Below are 19,868 nucleotides of genomic sequence, written 5' to 3'. Positions count from 1 at the left end.
AAAGTGCAGATTAATAATTCAGACTCGAAGCTCTGAAACAAGCCTCTGAACCCAACGTGATGAAGTTTCTGCTCCTGCTCGTCCTCTCACTGCCCACAGGTAAAAACACACCAACACTCGCTTAGGTTATAACATATCAATTATTTTCTATATTTTTTCTTTTGGTTAAGACTTTAGGAACGTGAAGCATGAGCACAAGCAGAAAGACAGAAATTCAGCTCAAAATAAAACTAACAAACTGAAGACAACAATTTTAAAAACACACTGCAGTACTTTAATAAAGTACTGCAGTGTTTTCATTTATTTAAATGTACATAAACACGGCTCTCCTGCTCATGTACACACAATTATTAATGACTGAATTTTTTTAAAAAGAAAAAATAAAACAAATAATTTGGACAATTTAAGAAGAAATTTAAGGATCTAAAATTATTAATATTCATCACATATATCTGCACTACACAATGCATTTTCAGCTGTTTGGAAGTAAAATTTTAAACTTCAGCTGCAGCGAAACATCCGAATCACCAAACCTTAAATTAAAGAAATTAAATTAAAGAAGCAGAATTTAAGCTTTTACAGCAGAGCAGGGACGACGCGCCTGAATCTGCATGTAAGCATATCACAGCGCTGCAAAAATATGAGTCTGTGCCATAAGGGACGGATAGCACCTTAAATTTGAAACATATTTGAATCTGTTTTGTTTTGTGACTGATGCTGGGCGCCTCTGTGGCCATTTAAAGCACCGCAAAGTAATTAAGTAACAGACGAACAATTAAATGACATTTTCTGTGATTTTAAAAGAACTTTTTTTTTTGGAAGTAGAGGACGGCCTGGACAGAAGCTTTTCTTAGACTTTAAGGCCAAGGCTCCGTCTGACGGGGCTGAGGGCTTTCCCACTAAACATTACAAACACTGTAAGATGAGTTTGATGTTCCTGCTCCAGAATCTGAAAAATATCATTTTTTCTTTGATTTGCAGGCTGTGAGGCCGGCAATGCAGTCAAAGCATGTCTCCAAGGATGGGTCCAATTCTCCTGCAAATATCCTCAAACAAATCAAACATATCAAGACATCCATGTAGTTGTTTCCAATGGAAAAACCATTGAAAGCTCTGAGAAGGATAAGTGGGAAAATAAAGGCGGATTTTCTCTGTACCATGATACAAAATCTAAAAACCTCCAGGTGGCCGTTAAACATGTGGAACAGAGCGACTTTGGAGAGTATGAGTGTAAATTTTACCAAAGATCAAACTCATCTTCTGACGTAGAGAAAAGGAAACTGGAACCTGGTGAGAATTACTATTATTATTATTATTATTATTATTATTAAAGGGAAATTTTTCTTAATAAACAAATACAGTGCAGAACCTGAGTGCACATTTTCCGCAGTCAGTCTTCATCTCATCCAAGTCTCAACAAGTTAGGAAAAGTCAGCTGGAAATGAAAGACATGATGACCCTAACGTGACCCTAACGTGACCCTAACCCTTTATTTCTGTGTTTGGTTAGCAGGGGCTGAGAAGTGTCAGAGGACACTGAGTGTGACTGCGTTCACAGCAAATAAAACCACCATCACGTGCGATCATCCAGGAGACGATCGGTCCAGTTTCCTCTGCAGAAACGACAGATTCACCTGTGACGACGTTTTATCGACAAAACCTTCCCAGAAATGGACCGTCGCTCCCACTAACAGCAGCCGTGGCCATAGCTTCTCCGTCAGTCATGTGGGCTCACACCATGCTGGTGTCTACTGCTGTGGAGTGGAAGCAAATAATGGAACCTACAGATTTTCACTGCAGCACATAAAACTTGAAGTTATAGGTGAGTTTTCCACCTCTTCAGACTCTGAGGCTTCAATAATTTATGAAATAAGGCTCAAATATGGCACGCCGGCAAATGTTTCTCCTCTCCTGTCTCCTACTTTTCTAGTTGCATTTCAGAGATGGGCGACTATTGGACAGAACTTCACATACTGGTGTAAATACAACCAGAATGTGGCTTCACTTACTAAATTTATCTGTAAGGGAGAGGACCCAGCTGTATGTCAGCCTCTCATAAACACCACAGGGCCCGATATGAACAACAGGTTTTTCATGAATGACGACAAAACAGCGAGAAATATCAGCATCACGGTGAGAGCGGTGAGAGCGAATGACAGCGGGACGTACTGGTGTGGAGCAGGACGCACCGACCACCAACCAAACAACACCATCCTCAACAGACTGCTCCTCACTGTCCGTGAGTCATGCTTTTTCTTTACCTGCTTCAAACTGCACAAAGGAGAGAAATCAAGCACATTTATTTTATCTTTATATTATTTTCTGTTAAGAAATCAGGCACTAAAACTCATCCAAATGATAATAACGTAGCAATGACCGTCCACAGCAGACGCAGCGAGCTGCAGGTAAAGAAGCTAACACAGACCGTTTTATCAAAGAGGAAGTGTGAAAACATTTTAATTTTAGTTTTCCAAACAAACCTCAACATTTACCTCGATTCTGATCTGACATCAAAAAAATTAATGAAAGATTTATTTCCAAGACCAGTTCCTGTACTTCACTGTTATTCATCAGAGTGTGTGATTACGGTATAAAATCACTTCACTCTGTCATCGATATGGCTCGACATCGCTGTTGCTGCTCTTGTTTCGTTTCCTGCACCAGACGGACCTGACAGGAAATTATCAGTCACAGCAGACATCTGTAAGATCACTTTGATCTTTCTTTGCTTTCTTTTCTTCTATAGCAATTTAAGAGTTTACATTGACTTCATAAAGGTCACATTTTTCATGCTACTTATATTATATTGTCCCTCCTTCAGTGGTTTTCATTACATTGTAGGCTGCCTGATTTTCAAGGACCACCAAGATAGTGTTTTGATTTAATTTCAGGCTTTAAGTGGCTCCTTGCTGTAACACACAAAGACCTGGTTCATCATGATGTTGAATATGTGGCTGCGTCTGCTGTGGTAACTCACTGCAAATAAGGGGGCAGCTGAAAGAAGTCCTGAAAGTGTTCAGCTAGCCGAGAGTTTCTGAAAGCTGCTGCAACCGGTTTCACTGCCACAGGAGAAATAATTCAAGAGAAGCTGAAAGTTTCCTCGTGTCTTTACTGCAGAACATTAAAATTCTGCTTTGCAGTGCTTGGTAATAATTTGCAGAGTGAGATGATTTTAAAGATTCAGCTCTTCCAGAACCTTTGTGTGAACATCAGCATGGGTTCATGTTTGACGTGTTTCACTTATACAAAAGGCTGCAATGATGAGAACCCTGTGTTTGTGCTCAGGAAACCCCGTTTCTCCAAGCCCAGCAGCTCCTGAGAGTTTTGGTGAGTCATTACATTTAAAATCATAAAACTCTGGCTGAAGATGTTCACACAGTTTCAAGAAGATCTTTATTATTTCTGTGCAGTTAGAGTTCAGATCCCAGTGTGGAGGATGAATCCTGCTGATTCTGCTCTGTGGTTTAGTCTCCTCACAGGTCGTGCTTGTTGTGATCGTCTGTGTCGCTTTGCTGCTGCTGATGTTGCTGATGTTTGTTATAGTTTTGATCCTTATTTACAAACGTAAGTACATTTATTATTCATTGTGCAACATCGAACAACATTCAGCTCCCTGCTTAGTAAAAATGATGCCTAAAATCCCACAGCAGACACCATGTATGATGTTACAGACACATACTTCTATTTTATATATTTATGTGCAAATTTCTTGTGAAATTAGCCAAAACCAAACTAGTAAATACTAAATTCTCCATGAAACAGTTCTTTCTTAAAGAGTTGTTGGAGGAAGTTGTGTTTCATTTTTGAGAAGTGCTTAAATGAATCCAGTTTTTAGGATTTTTCTATTTTCCAGGTTTTTCCAGATTAAAAAGTGCAGGAAATGGAGCCTCAGCACAGCATATCAAAGAGGTGAGGGCCTGTAGCTGCTTCATATTTGGCTGAACTGAGCAATACTTCAGTACTTAAGCCGCGTACACACCGGAATCGATTCGCCCAGAAGGTGGGCGGGGCCCGTGATGAACTTTCAGCTGAGCATCTGAAGAGATGCCTAAAGAGCTTGATTGACATATGACCTGCTAATAAATACGTTAGAAGGTCACCTAGGCAGCCGGAGCCTGGAATGTCCATAAGTGACCAGCTGGTAGCTTCAGAGCCATGACGAGCCCGCGTGTACGCCACTTTATGTTGCAGTCCATTTCTCTCAGAAATCTGGGAGTTATAAAGTTGGAAAACCAAAGAAATATGAGATTTGTTTTGCTCTTTAGCAAGGCAGCAGCGCTCATTCAGCACATTCACACAGAGCGTGGTCAGTGCTCTGTAAATGGCTGTGACTCTCAGTCACATACTGTAACAGTGGCAGCACAGTTTACAGTTTTACTACTGTCTACACTTCCGCCATCTTGGATTGTTTGGGCTGGTGGGGCATTCCAGTTGAAAATTCCTGACCAGATGAACGGCTAACTGATTTCTTCTAGAGCTGCAGATACTGATTATTTTAGGAATTAAGTATTCTATTGATTATCCCATTGATTAATAGAGTAATACCATTCTCTTATTAATCAGCACATTTTAACTTCCATACTGCAGTGTTTCTCTGTGTGAAACTAACAGGGTGGATGGAGCAGCTATGACGTTCTCTTGTCTTCATGTTGCTGATCAGGTGGTTGATGAAGGACCTCCAGCTGTTTCCCAGTAAAGGTTTTAAGGTGGTCACAGGAACAAGCGCTGCTGCTTTGGGTGCTAGAAAAACGTTTCCTGTTGCTCCACCTGAGCTCACCGTCTCAGTAACGGCTCCGCCTCTTTGCTCCTTCCATAGACAAACTCCATGTTAAACTATAGCAGCATCATCACTGCTGCTGTTGTGTTATCAGTCTTTTTGTTGAGAAAACTGGGGGCTGTGTGGATTTAAAGTTGTCATACTTTTTTATTCACATGTGCTCCTAAATACATTTCTGCTTTTCAGTCACTAACACAGGTAATACAGGTATGACTGATGTACAGAATCATGCATTAAACAAACTGTTGAAGCATTGAGTGTTTTTTAATCAGCCCTACTTTCTCCTAGGTAATGATTCATGAGTGAATATGCTTGGATAGATAGCCAAATTAGCCAACATTATGACCTAACGACCCTCAGATTAGGGCACCATTGATAAGTTAGAGCTTGCTGGCTAACCATATCTTACTTGCTTGTGTTATCCATCCATCCATCCATCCATTCGCTTCTGCTCATCCTGTTCAGGGTCGCAGGGGGGCTGGAGCCTATCCCAGCTGTCACAGGGGAGAGGCAGAGTACACCTGTACAAGTCGCCAGCCTGTCACAACCTTTCACACTCACGCTCTCATTCACACCTATTGGCAATTTAGAGTAGCCAATTAACCCCTTAACTGGCAGCAAAAGAATCACCTGACAAAAACTGCATAATGCCTTCTGGTTATTATTGGCTCTGAAAAACCCATTTCATAGCCTATTAACTGGCCGCGTCTGGTCCACCGGCCGAATAAAGTGCATTTTATATGGCAGGCTAGACCCTCCCATTTTGATTGACACCTCATTCCGCCAATCATGTTAAGAAATGGGTTTGCTAGAGCCAGTGATACTCAGAGGGCGTCACGTAGCTTTGTCAGGTGATTTGGTGCAGCCAGTTACACGATTGGCCGAATGAGGTGTCAATGAAAATGGGAGGGTCTAGCCTGCCATATAAAAGGGACTACAAACGGCCCGTCAGTGGGCTCTGGCCAGTTAAGCGGCTACCCTAACCCCAGTAAGTGCATGTCTTTGGAATGAGGGAGGAAACCGGAGTGCCCAGAGGAGGTTATCACTAGAAAAAAAATCATATCTGAGATGTTGGCCAGTAATTTTATTTGTAGTTTACATTTATTCATCTTACTGTTAGATTCACTGTCAGGTCCAATATGAACTGTTCAAATTGTGTGTTCATTCTTCTCTGCAAGGATAACATCTATGAAGAGGTACAGGAGCACCGCCAGTATCCAAACACAGTTTATGTCACCCTGAGTCCTCCAAACCAGCCCGCCGCACTGCATTACTCTACCATCAGCTTTCAAAGCAGGCCCGACACAGCTGGTGGTGAGACACTGACTGTCAAACCCAGCTCCTCTGCCTGCAGATACTCTGCTGTGAAGTTCAGCAAGTGTCCAACCAACTCATCTGTCAGTCACCTCCACAGAGGAGCCGTTCTGCTCAACAGGCCTCAGGAAAAACTGGAATAAGATCAGCTTTCTCAGAAAAGTACAAATGACACAGCCTGCAGGGCCAAGAATTCAGCTCATGATGTTTGTGTATGTTTTTTTGTTGTGTTATATTTGAGCTTTCTTTCTTGTAATATGTGTTGTGTATTATTGTGTATAAATGCTTATTTGGACATTTGAAGGAGTTTATCCTGATGCAATAAATTTGAAGAAAAGAGCTTACAAATTCATTTCCAGCAGCTTCAAAAAGTTTCTGTTGAACAGAAATCCTGCTGTGATGATGACAGAGGTGAATCTGCACCAACTGCTGCTTATTGTCAGTCACTGTTATGACTCTATTCTTTTATTTTTTTAAATAGATACATTATAATTTATTTTAATGTGGCAGACGTGGTCGTTGTGTGCAGTTTTGTGGTCCCATGTAGCCAGTATATCTACCCGTTCTTTGTTTTCACTAAACCTATCATCGATAATCAGCTCCACCCGAGGGTGGTTATGAACTCCATAAGTCATGAGAGAAAAAGTGCTGTGTAGTTATAGAGTATTATTAATTGCTCTCTGACTGTGCATAAGTGTTTGGTTCTGCAGTCAGAACTGCAAAATAAAGTCAATTTAAAGCCACGACTGAAAGCTCTCAAAATAAGGCCTGAAGTAAAGTTTGCATAAAAATTAAGAACATTTGTGTTTGGGTGATTATTTCTTTGTTGCTTCTTGGCAGTAAATCTCATACTGTTGTAAAGCCTTAAATGGACCCCATGTGTAATGAAAATGCATCTGTGGGTTGAGCAGCAGAGGTGGGTATTGGTAGAAATGCATTAATCTTAAATTTAAATGATTTCAGTTTCTGTCATGTCGGGCGGTGTGACAGGCGGAGACAGACACAGAACTCCGGAAAGAGACAGAACTTAAAAGACGTTTATTGCAAAACAAAAATGCTTGTGGGAGCCGGTTATAGAGCATAAGTCAAAATGAAGCGAGGCAAGACAAGAACACACAACCGCTCCAACATAACAACACCAACAACACGACAAAGAACTGACCAGTAGGGTTTAATCCCGGGATCCGGGATTCCCGGGAAATGCGATCAGAACAATTTCCCGTTTCCCGGGAAACGTTAGACGGGAAACCGGGAAAAAAGTCGCGCGCGTCGATTTGACTTTCAGAAAGAAAAGAAAGCTTCAGAATGTTAAATTTAAGGAAATATTGAGAGAAGCGTTCGTTTAATGCGAAAAGCATTACTCTTCATTTCAGGCACGTTCAGCCTCCGTTTAAGGCTTCAGCCTTCATCTCAAGCGTTTTAATAGAGGTATTACACAGTTGTACTTTTTTCCTCTTTAATTTGTTGAAATCGTAGGCAATGTGTTTACCCTAAGGTATTTTGTATTATATAATTTCATATTATTATATATTGTTATATTGCATTATATAGCCTATAAAATATGCCTGCCCTGAACAATAAAGAAATATCTGTTTAACTTCGAGTGTTTCTTTTCCTCGTTTGCAGCCGCTTACTAACAATCATGAATTAGGATACGGGCCTAATGGGTGAAGAAATGATCATGAAATAGATTGCTTTAACATATTTCGCTTTTAAAATGGAGTTGAGTAAAATGTATATTTTTTAGGCTATAAGGATCTGCCAGTTTTTCAATAGACGATTCACAGCGAACCTACTTTAACCCTCAGACACGGTGTTATAAATTTGCTGTTGCCAGAATGGCAATGACCAAGTCGTGGTGCATTACTCAAGGCCCTGTGTTATGCCATATTATAGTGTAGTACGGTAGTTAACTTTTCAATGACTATTACAGCGTTCCACTGGTGGAGATATAGCGCAACAGATGTCGCCACGACAGCGTGGCTGAGCCTTTATCAATGCTGTGGAGATGAACCGTATTGTTTTGCACCAGCAGTTGTAAAATAGCTTGGTATAATTCCATGTACAATGGAGGAATATTCGAATTATATTTGTTAAGGGAGTGTTGAGGAACGATACAACACCGCATAGCTCGAGCACTCGAATGCCGAGATGTAGGTTTTATTGTGTTAATCAAGCCGACGTTACCCCCTACTGGGCATAACAGGACATAGCTGGAAAGCTACCTCTACAATATCACAATAGGTTAAGGCCGACACAGGCTACAGAAGGCCTAATTAAAATAAATAAATAAATAAACTTTTTCCCGGGATTCCCGGGAAATGGCTCGTCATTTCCCGGGATTTGATTCATGTCATTTTCGGGAAAAATATTAAACCCTACTGACCAGGATGCAGACAATATATACACAGTAGGTAACGAGGGGAGTGGAAATATGTGAGAAGCACAGCTGAACACGACGCTGAGACAAAGGGAAGCAAAACTAAACATACTGCACAAGAAACCAGACACTACCAAAATAAGACAGGAAGTGGACACAAAGACCGAGACTAAGACACAAGAACTTGACAAACATTAAACAACAAACACAAAAACACTGGGCACGGCCCAGAACCATGACAATTTCCCTGTTAAGACCAAGACCAGTGCCTGACACTACATGATACAATAAAATGTGAAACACGATCAAAATCACTTCTCAAATTGATCTGAAAGATAAACATAAAATCATCCTGATATTAAACACTCACAGCTCAAATAAATATAACCGTCTTTATTTAATACTCCTGGTGACTTCCATCATTTATCACAGAATGTAAAACAATTATTCATCGTTCATCACAATAGTCTTAACTGTTCTCTGCCTTTCATGAACAATAAATAAAGTTATGTTGTTTTAAAACAACAACAATCTTTGTAAAAATGGCTGCTATTTTAAAACCACATAGCTAAATGTGTAAAACTCAAAAAATTGCAAACAATCATCGACAGTAAGAACTAAAGCCACAAGTATCTCTCTTGTACAGATTAAAGCTGCAGTATGTAACTTCGATAAAAAAACCTCTGGTTTTTACATATTTGTATTAACTGTCACCATGTCAGATAATCTGAAAAAAAATGGAGCTCCTCCACCTCCTCCCTGAACTACTCCCGGTCAAAAACAACCAATCAGAGCCAGGAGGAGGGTCTTAGCACTGTCAATCACTCCTCGTGTATGCTGCTCAATGTAGTTCTACTGCCCTCACCAGGTGCTGTACCGAATACATGGTTAGACAATGAGCTAAACACTTGCCCAATAGAACACTTCAGACAGGAGCTGACGTTGAGGTTGTTTATTGGACGTCCTCTTTTGTGAAACTGTTATTATCGTTATTGACATAACGATAAAGAAATGGATAACAGTGTTACATTGAAAGCACGCTCTGATCCTTAGAGCGTGCTGAAGTGACTCCCTGCCAAGCCACTTGGTAAGTAAATCCAGCTCCTCGCTAAGTCTGAGATTCAAACCTTCTATGGCGCTGCAGAAGGTTGATTTCCATGATGTGTATTTCTTTGGCCGATTGTCAAATACTTTAACCCCTGTTGAAAGAAGATCACGATGAGCAAGGAAAGCAGCTAGGTCCGAAATGTCTGTGGAAATCTGTGTAGGTTTGCCACCGACTCCATGAGGAGTGTTCATTGTATTCTTGCTGTGGGGTGACAAGGGACTGTAAGCTTTAAGGCTGACGTGATGGGTGGCTTCAGTGTCTTGAAATCGGCGAGATGTGTAAGAAGAGAGAGGCTGCACATTGGGTTGTCTGCTGTATGTGGCACCCACAGGCCGAGTCTGAGAAGAATCCTTCATTTCATCTTGCCGATGACCGAAGTGAGTATTAATGTACTCATCAGTGCGTTGTCGTGACACAGCTGATGATAAAGGAGGCCCAGTGATGCCAACTTCACTTTTACTGTCTTCATTAACTGCAGCAGTCTCCAATACTTTTGCCGCAGCTAGGGCAGCTTCAGCTTCACCTTCCTCTTTAAGGGCATTAAGTGTAGCATCAAGGCGAGCTCTTTCAACTTCCATGTCGATTTGCTGTCTTGCAAATTCTGCTCTGGTGCGAGCTGCTTCCGCTTTTGCCCGAGCTTCTGCTGCAGCCTGGCTTGCGTGTGATTTGCAGGATCGACGTGATGACATTGACCTTGCTGATGAAGCTCCACACTCAGACCTGACCTCCAGGTTCGCCGCTTCATTAGGATCTGGCACACTTGACATGTTAGCACTTCACAAGAACGTAGTGCATATGCAATCCACCGTGATGTTCTTGATGTATTTTCAAATTTTTCACTCTACTGCCCTCACCAGGTGCTGTACCGAATACATGGTTAGACAGTGAGCTAAACACTTGCCCAATAGAACACTTCAGAGAGGAGCTGACATTGAGGTTGTTTATTGGACGTCCCCTTTTGTGAAACTGTTAACATTGACATAACGATAAAGAAATGGATAACAGTGTTACATTGAAATCACCTATACCATGAAACAATCTAAGTTTGTACCAATTGCACACCCTATTCAATATACAACTGATTAAAGACAACTCTGAAACATTAAGAAAGAATCTAACAATAACACAGTTGTTTCTGATTGAACATTGCCATGTGACCACCAGCACTGATTATGAGGTCACTGAACTATAAGAAATGTCAATCTGCATACAATGAGCTTGCTACTCAGAAAAATGTCCAACTGAAAATAATACTCACAATTTGTGCTAAATCAAGATCATAAAAGAGAGGATGGATTTGGATTCTGCCATGCCTCATTACGCTGCTGCGCCTTCAGACAAAATGGAGGATCTACCTCGAACATAAGTTTTAAGTCCTCCCTACCACTAGATGTCAGTATAACAAACTAAATCCACTGGAACCAGAACGGTAGTGGTGTGCCATACTTCAAGATTTGGTATTGATCCGATGCCAAGTAAATACAGGGTCAGTATCGCCAATACTTTTTAATAATTATGAAGAATTTTCATGAAGTTGAAGTGGTTTGAGTTTTTTTTCCTTTGGATCAATAATTAGTTAAAACCCAGGATAGAATTGGGCAAAGTTTATATGTAAGTAGAAAATACTTTATCAAAATAAAAGTTATTGTTCTGAAACAATAGAATATTAACAAAACAATTTTCCCCATACATTGATGTCTGGATTTTTTTTTCATAAATAAAGTGTACAAAATCATCACTCAAGAACAAGTGCAAACTTTTTTTTTCAGGTAGAGTGTTCAGAAAGTATTATAAAAAAATTTAATAAAAAATATCCCTTCATTCACTAATTTTCTGGATTGTTTCTTAAATAAACAAGCTGTACTTTAAATGTTTCTTGGCAAATTCCTTTTTTCCCAAATAAAATATGTTATGTCACGTGACAGTATAACAAAACACTGTGGGGGGGGGAGGAGCAAAGTGCTCTGTGCTGTGACAGGAGCGACACTTAGACAGTCAGCTCGCTATTTGATGAAACCGCAGCACTGCATACAGGAGAGAAACTGAAGCCAAAGTATCGATCTCATTATACTGATATTGATCAATACCAATACCAACTTTGGCATCCAAATTATTGATATTTGGATCCATCTGCCCACCACTAGCTCAATGTACTAATGGCGGAGAAACAACTTACTTATCTGTCATCATTGGTGGCCATGCTCACTACAGGGTTCTAGCCAGAAATAGTTTTCAGCCAATTGCTAATGCTAATGCTAATTAGTAAGCTAATGCTAACCACTAAATGCCACTCCCGCTTGTTAATTGAGTGACGGGGCCTACGATGTAACTGCAAAGCACCTCTGAAGCTTAGGCAGTAATCACAGTCTTTGTGGATGTGTAGTTACATTTCTCGAGGTGCATGTCAGGTTTGGTTCACAGAGGATTTTCGGTTATGTACAAAGGATCAATGCAGAACTCTAAATCAGGCCTTATTAAATCAATAGAGTGATAATTTTTGCATATAATCCAGAAGAGTTACACTTATATATCATGCATTGAGTGTGTCCCAGAGTGCCGTTTCCTTCCACTAATGTCGCCTTCCCCTCCAATTAAGAGGGTTAAGCAAAATGTCAAAAAAGTAACTTAAAGGGCCAAATTGTATGTTATTTTTGACATCAATTCGAGGACCGGAAGTGGACGGGCCAGACACCCCTGGCCTAAGCAGAAGAGCCAAAATTATTTTTCCGCCTCTCATTTGAAATTCATTCAAATTGACTTCTTGTCCAGTAAGTAAACTTTATCCTATGTATGAAAGTAAACTGACAAATTGTAACATTCCTGACAGACGTTTTACCTCATTCAAAGAGTTTCTGAGTCCTGCCGCTGTCTCCCAAACAAGCCGTTCAGAGAGGGGCGGTGGGAGCGCAGTGACATGATGCTATGTTGCACCTTCAAAATAAAAGCACGCGAGTTAAAGATTTTTCTCCTCAGCGGTGTAATTTTTGGGTGGGACAAATGCGCCTGTCTCCAATATTGGGGGGGTTACACGTTCCCCCCGGTTCCTACGCCTATGGCTGAAGTAAAGAAAAAAATAACAGCTGACATTCTCTGCACAACACACGCTCGTGCACACACACACACACACACACACACTCACAGCACAGAGCAGTGGGGGCGTGGAAAAACTTAATGTCGCTTATGTGGATGAAATGGTCCGCTCACATGGAGACACCTGAGCTGCCCGGTAAAACAAAATGAAGCAATAAATTTGTGTCGAGGATTTTTTAATAATCAAATTGAGTTACTCAAGGAATCAATGCAGCCATAAAATTTGCATTAAGTTTTCAGTTTATGTATCAAAATACATGAAGGTTGGTATTTACCTTTCATGCTGTTTATTTTTTTTTGTTGCTGTTGTTGAATCGGAAGCCTGAAATTTTCATGTGATCTTCGTTTTTCCTCTTACTTCTCCTCCCGTTCATGCTGATTGTCATCTTAATTTCTGTAGCCCGCAAAATCAAGTGCAAGCACGACCATAGTGAGCTCAAACTGTCCGTGCTCTGTGTTAGATTGCAAACTGCGGTAAAATGATTCAGGCGCAAGCGGCGATAATAGTAGCGAGGGGGCGGAGTCTGTGGGGTGCGCTCCTGGGAGAGGGCAGAGGAGCACAATCTTTTTTGGATTTGAATCAGTACGCTTTGCAGCCAATAAAAGCAAAGATGTTAACAAATAAACTGGACAATATTCTCGCAATTTAGTGATATTTCCACAGTTGTGGTCTGGACTGGTCTTGAAAAAAAATCCTGAGTCTGCAATGTCCGAGACCGAGACGAGACCAAGTACAAATGCGGTCAAGTCCATGACAAGACCGAGACCATCAGAAAGCGGTCCAAGACCGATCTCAAATACAGCACTACAAATTAGCGATGTGCGGATCGATACTGAAATATCAATACTTCCGATACCAGACCTCTACGCTTTAAAATCGATTCTCAAATCCAAGTTTCAAAACTACAGTCATTTGAGATAATGTATCTTATCAAGAACACATTAATTATTGAGATGAGACGGGTTGATGGGAACTACTTTTTCTTCCCTGGTAAGTCTGTAATGCCTAAGGCCATAATGCCCAAGCGCAGCGTGCTGCTGCTGCTGCTGCTAATCACTCATAGACACAATGGCAACATGGTCACGTGTGGAGCTATTTCACCTCCACAAATAGCCAAGACGCACACTGGGGGAAAATAGTGAGAAGTTGCAGTAACACAACAAACCTTGTTAAACACCTCTGAATACACCACAGTACGAGGCATACATGATGACTTGGACCGAGGAGGAGAGCCAAACGTCAGGTGCTGCTGTTAGAGCAGGACAGGCGGCGTCCTTTGGTGCTGCAGGCAGGTACTGTTCAGGTACAGAGAAGGAAATGTAGAGTTTTAAGGGGCAAGAAGCACGGTCACTGTTTGAGTCAGACAGATTAATTAAGATAGTGTAAGTAATGAAATAAACCCATGCTTCAACACACAGCTGCATGATTTCAGCTTGGAGTAACATTTGTATCATTCCCATGTGAGATAATCTCACAGAGGTAAAAAAGCCGAGATTTATTCAAGTAAGCTTTCCTAAAGTGTAAGATAACTGAAAGTGGTTTAATAGGTGTCATTAAATAATCCAGAGCTATTGTGATAAAAACTGCTATGGCAAAATATAAAAATATATACTAGAAACGATGAATAAAAAAACATTTTACCAATAAAATATGTCTCATATTATTATCAATATTATCAATATTATTATCAATATACTTATCAATATACAAATAACTTTGTGTTATTTGTTAAATGATCATTTTAAAATATAGGTATATTGACAAACATGCAATTATTGTGGCATTTATTTATTAAAATGTTTTCCTGGCAATTTTAATTTGAGTCACCCAGTGTTAAAACATCAAGCCAAGTATTCCTTTCACTTTAACTAGTAGTGACTTCATGAATTTCTTTACAAATAAAATTTTAGACATTAGAGAAAAAATTATTCATAACCATCTCAAAGATTATTCTTCATGTTCGGCTGCTTTCAGCACTGCTGGTATTTGTTTAGACTCTTTGGCTCCAGTTGATCTTTCAGAGTTAACTTCAATAGTTACTTCCTCCAAACCAGCAACATGTTTATTAGATCCCATTCCTACTAGACTGTTCAAAGAAGTCTTTCCAATTATTGATGCTTCAATCTTAAAAATGATCAATCAGTCTTTATTAGTTGGCTATGTACCACAGACCTTCAAGGTGGCTGTAATTAAACCTCTGCTTAAAAAGCCATCACTGACCCAGCTGTCTTAGCTAATTATAGGCCAATCTCCAACCTTCCTTTTCTCTCAAAGATTCTTGAAAGAGTAGTTGTAAAACAGCTAACTGATCATCTGCAGAGGAACGGTTTATTTGAAGAGTTTCAGTCAGGTTTCAGAATTCATCACAGTACAGAAACAGCATTAGTGAAGGTTACAAATGATCTTCTTACAGCCTCTGACAGTGGACTCATCTCTGTTCTTGTCCTGTTGGACCTCAGTGCAGCTTTTGATACTGTTGACCATAACATTTTATTACAGAGATTAGAGCATGCTATAGGTATTAAAGGTACTGCACTGCAGTGGTTTGAATCATATTTATCTCATAGACTCCAATTTGTTCATGTAAATGGGGAGTCTTCTTCACACACTAAGCTTAATTATGGAGTTCCACAGGGTTCTGTGCTAGGACCAATTTTATTTACATTATACATGCTTCCCTTAGGCAGTATTATTAGAAAGCACTGCATCAATTTTCATTGTTATGCAGATGATACTCAGCTTTACCTATCAATGAAGCCAGATGACACACATCAATTAGTTAAACTGCAGGAATGTCTTAAAGACATTAAGGCCTGGATGACCTCTAATTTCCTGCTTCTAAACTCAGATAAAACTGAAATTCTTGTTCTCGGCCCCACAAATCTTAGAAACATGGTGTCTAACCAGATACTTACTCTGGATGGCATTACTTTGGCCTCCAGTAACACTGTGAGAAATCTTGGAGTCATTTTTGACCAGGATATGTCCTTCAATGCACATATTAAACAAATATGTAGGACCGCTTTTTTGCATTTGTGCAATATTTCTAAAATTAGAAACATCCTTTCTCAGAGTGATGCTGAAAAGCTCATTCATGCATTTATTACTTCTAGGCTGGACTATTGTAATTCATTATTATCAGGCTGTCCTAAAAGCTCCCTGAAAAGCCTTCAGCTGATCCAAAATGCTGCAGCTAGAGTACTGACAGGGACTAGAAAGAGAGAGCATATTTCTCCCATATTGGCTTCTCTTCATTGGCTCCCTGTTAAATCTAGAATAGAATTTAAAATCCTTCTCCTCACATACAAGGTCTTGAATAATCAGGCACCATCTTATCTCAAAGACCTCATAGTACCATATCACCCCAACAGAGCACTTCACTCTCAGACTGCTGGCTTACTTGTGGTTCCTAGGATACTTCAGAGTAGAATGGGAGGCAGAGCCTTCAGCTTTCAGGCCCCTCTTCTGTGGAACCAGCTCCCAGCTTGGATTCAGGAGACAGACACCCTCTCTATTTTTAAGATTAGGCTTAAAACTTTCCTTTATGATCAAGCTTATAGTTAGAGCTGGATCAGGTGACCCTGAACCCTCCCTTTAGTTATGCTGCTATAGGCCTAGGCTGCTGGGGGGTTCCCATAATGCACTGTTTCATTTCATTCACCTTATTTACTTTGTTTATACTACTTTAATCATTAGTTGTTATTAATCTCTGTCTCTCTTCCACAGCATGTCTTTTGTCCTGTCTCTCTCCCCTCAGCCCCCCCCACCTCAGCAGATGACCCCCCCCCCCCTCCCTGAGCCTGGTTCTGATGGAGGTTTCTTCCTGTTAAAGGGAGTTTTTCCTTTCCACTGTCACCAAGTGCTGCTCATAGGGGGTCGTTTTGACTGTTGGGTTTTCTCTGTATTATTGTAGGGTCTTTACCTACAATACAAAGCACCTTGAGGCGACGGTTTGTTGTGATTTGGTACTATATAAATAAAACTGAATTTAATTGAACTGAACACAATAATGCATTCTAGAGCTCTTCAAATGCCATTGTGTTGTGATGCAACACAGTGGGAAACATGCCCCTCTCCTATTGTTTAATATGTTGTTGGCAATAAAATTTTTATAAATTACTTTGTTATATCTGCACTATTTTCAATTTTTGACAGTTTTAAAAATTCCGTTAAATCTCCAGTTGAGTAGTGATGGTCAGAGCGAGGCTTTGTGAAACGCTGAGACCTTTGAAGCATTTGGAAGTGAATCGACATTTTGAACCAATCTGCTTCTGTCACAATAACTTCAGACAGAAGCGTACAGACGGGGCCGAGTCTGGGGGCCCATCTGCAGGCTGAGCCTCAACATCTGTCACCTATCGAGTCAGTCAGAGACACACAAAAAAACCCAACAAAAAGACAACAACAAAAAACATGGCACAAAAGCAGGCACACAAAACACAAACTGACCCACTCCACATTGTGGTGGGCTGAGGTGGAGTTTAGTGTTTAAGTGAATGGATAATCTATATCATAAGTAATAGTGAATTATACTGTGCCTCCTCGTAATGAATAGAAGTAATTACAAAGCCCAGCGTGAATGACTCCGGTTCATAGAAGAAAATAAGAGAATCCTTCACCTGCCTGGGAACAGCAGGTGAGCCGCCTGCCCACACTGTGGTGAAACACACCTAAACCTCACTTAGCCGCGGTCACATGATCTGGGTGTTTTGAAGCACACATGTTTCGGTATTTCCAAACATCTGCACTTCAGAAGTTCGACACAGTGTCGAAACCTTTGCTTACGTTTCAGTGGACACTTTATGTTAACTTTATCTGCAGAGCAGCACAGGTTTCTGTTTCAATTTAAAACCAAATATGGATATATAATATGCTGACTACCATGAAATTTGGTATCAACATGCTTCAAATTATTTACTCTGGAGCAGAAAGTAATTCTAGTTATACATGCTTCCCTTAGGCAGCGTTATTAGAAAGCATTGCATACATTTTCAGTGCTATGCAGATGATACCCACCTTTATCTGCAGCTGGATATTAAGGCCCTTATTTAGACAGGTGGATGAGGTCTTGGGGATCTCAGTGTCTGACATATGAAAAAGGAGCATTTCATAACCTTCAACATTACATATGTTATATTTGCAGTATTTTCAGTCAAACAGGTTTAATATAGTCTGTTTTATTTCCAGTTTAGATAATGTTCCCACCTTTTTTGGACACTTTATCAGCAAACACTTGTAACACGTGTGTAACACGTGTGTAACCCACAAGAGGTTACCTTCAAGTTCCCTTGACAGTTGTGAATTATGGTAGAGTAAGTTACTTCAATAACTAATACCAATACCACACACATAAAGGGATGTTGGCCTAATCAGAAGACTCTGGATTCGTGGGGGAGCCTAGGTGTGAGCAACAACAGAGGAAGATGCACAGTTTATAGAAAGAAATAGAATTTACTGAATAAAATGTCATGAAACCAACATATATATATATATATATATATATATATATACACACAATTAACAAACTGCGTGCTTTTCCCTTTTAAAACCCAAAACAAAAACAACACAAGGAAAATAAACAATTAGAAATAAATAATCCAGTCTGTAATCTTTTTTCCTTTTTAGTCTTTTGTCACAGTGTCCATCAATTGTTCATGCAATGTCTCAGTTATAGTGACCAGTCGGGTCACTATCTACCGGTTTGTCCGATCCTTGGGCTGGGGCTCGCCATCCAGTTCTGGAAATGCAATCCAGTCTTCACAGTAGCACTATGGATCAAATAGTGCACCAACAAAAAACCTGACCTAGAAAAAGGCCAGAATAAAGTAGCTTAAAACCTTGTAAACTAATATCCATTAGCTTAAAGCTACAATTTAAAGGGTTTTTCAGTCACTTTTCAAGTTTTTTTCTGTTGTACAACCATATAGTTCAATATTACCAACACTTCAATAAAACTAATTATATTAGCTTATATGTGGTAATACAAAAATACTATTCAAATCGTTTAAAGTGCTAATGGAATACATCCATGGTAGCGTAATGATTTCCCATCAGAATGTGGATTGTAAAAACACATTAGCTTTATCTCAATCAGAACAGCAGCAAAGTGCATTAAAATACTAGCAAGTGCTAATAAAAGGCACTTCACATAGGCAGTAGCACCATGAACGGAATTAGCATCAGTGAAAATGCTGGACAGGTGCTAATAATAAAATACGGGCAAATACATTATGAAAAACACAACATACACAGCAATAGTTATACAACACCGTAAAGCATTAACTTATTTTTAACTGAGTTTAGTGATGACTAAGGATGTTAGCCACTTTTCAGTGCATTGCCTGTGCTAAAATGCTAACTGAGCACGTGCAATCACTCACCGATGCTACACGAGGCTACACGGAGATTTCCAGCTTCCAACCCGGTCGCATCAGAAGCTTCTACAGTTCGATAAGCATAAAGTTACTATTTTGAACGTTATATTTTGCAGATCGATTATTAGAATAGTTTCTTTCTTACTGATGTTCAAGTTTCGTCTGCTAATTTCCAAGCTAGCCACAGAAGCAACAAGTAGCATGGATCACTCAAGCCGCGTCTGATACAATCAGAGCAGTCTCCCTGCACCACGCAGCGGGAGGGCGGGACAACCAACCTTATTGGCTGATGTGACATCAGACCATGCCAGCTATTGGTTGGTCAAGCCATCACTAAAACCACTATTAAAGGTGTATTGCACAATTTTTAAAAGATTTTTAACACTGTTTCATACATTTATAAACTTATTTAGGAACTTGTTTTTAAATATTGACTTATTACTTTTTAATCTCATTGTAGAATAAGATATTAAATCAATACTCAGTCATTCTTGCTTGTGTTTTTAACACTGGGTTACACGCTGCTTTGCTTTTGTGCAGCGTCCTTTAAAGCCTGAGCATGAAGTTGGTGATGCAATGCTGTAAAAACTAAAACATGAAGGTGTTTCTGTCACACTGTGTCATAAACTTCCTGTTACTCCAATGTGTCATTTTCTTCCTCGCACACACCACTTACTTCATGTTAACCGCCAACGAGGAGAAGCAGCGTTTGATGAGGAAGGAGTCGTGCTCAAAGGAAAATTACGAAGAGAAAGTGTCGCGAGGACATCTGAAGGATTATATGACAGAAACTGAAGAAACAGAGCTGGACAGACAAAGTGCCAA

General features: G+C 40.0%; 1 protein-coding gene and 1 long non-coding RNA gene across 2 annotated transcripts; one reads left to right on the top strand and one right to left on the bottom strand.

Annotated features, from left to right (window-relative positions):
• Positions 1-1,958: 1,958 nt before the first annotated feature.
• On the top strand, positions 1,959-6,493 carry LOC115776268 (uncharacterized). The gene is made up of 5 exons (XM_030723882.1): positions 1,959-2,238; positions 3,285-3,326; positions 3,468-3,563; positions 3,853-3,908; positions 5,955-6,493. Exons 1-5 carry the CDS (start codon positions 2,076-2,078, stop codon positions 6,231-6,233), a joined length of 636 nt encoding a protein of 211 aa, XP_030579742.1. The 5' UTR covers positions 1,959-2,075; the 3' UTR covers positions 6,234-6,493.
• An 11,683-nt stretch (positions 6,494-18,176) lies between these two features.
• LOC115776260 (uncharacterized) lies at positions 18,177-19,524 on the bottom strand. Its single transcript, XR_004019436.1, has 3 exons — positions 19,189-19,524; positions 19,050-19,109; positions 18,177-18,473 (listed from the first exon to the last, which is right to left on the bottom strand). It is a non-coding gene; the product is annotated as an uncharacterized LOC115776260 (long non-coding RNA).
• Between the last annotated feature and the right edge of the window lie 344 nt (positions 19,525-19,868).

Source organism: Archocentrus centrarchus, unplaced genomic scaffold (assembly GCF_007364275.1).
Source record: "Archocentrus centrarchus isolate MPI-CPG fArcCen1 unplaced genomic scaffold, fArcCen1 scaffold_29_ctg1, whole genome shotgun sequence".
Classification (NCBI taxonomy): domain Eukaryota; kingdom Metazoa; phylum Chordata; class Actinopteri; order Cichliformes; family Cichlidae; genus Archocentrus; species Archocentrus centrarchus.
The sequence above is the reverse complement of the archived record's forward strand: the minus strand, read 5'-3'. Positions and strand labels throughout refer to the sequence as shown.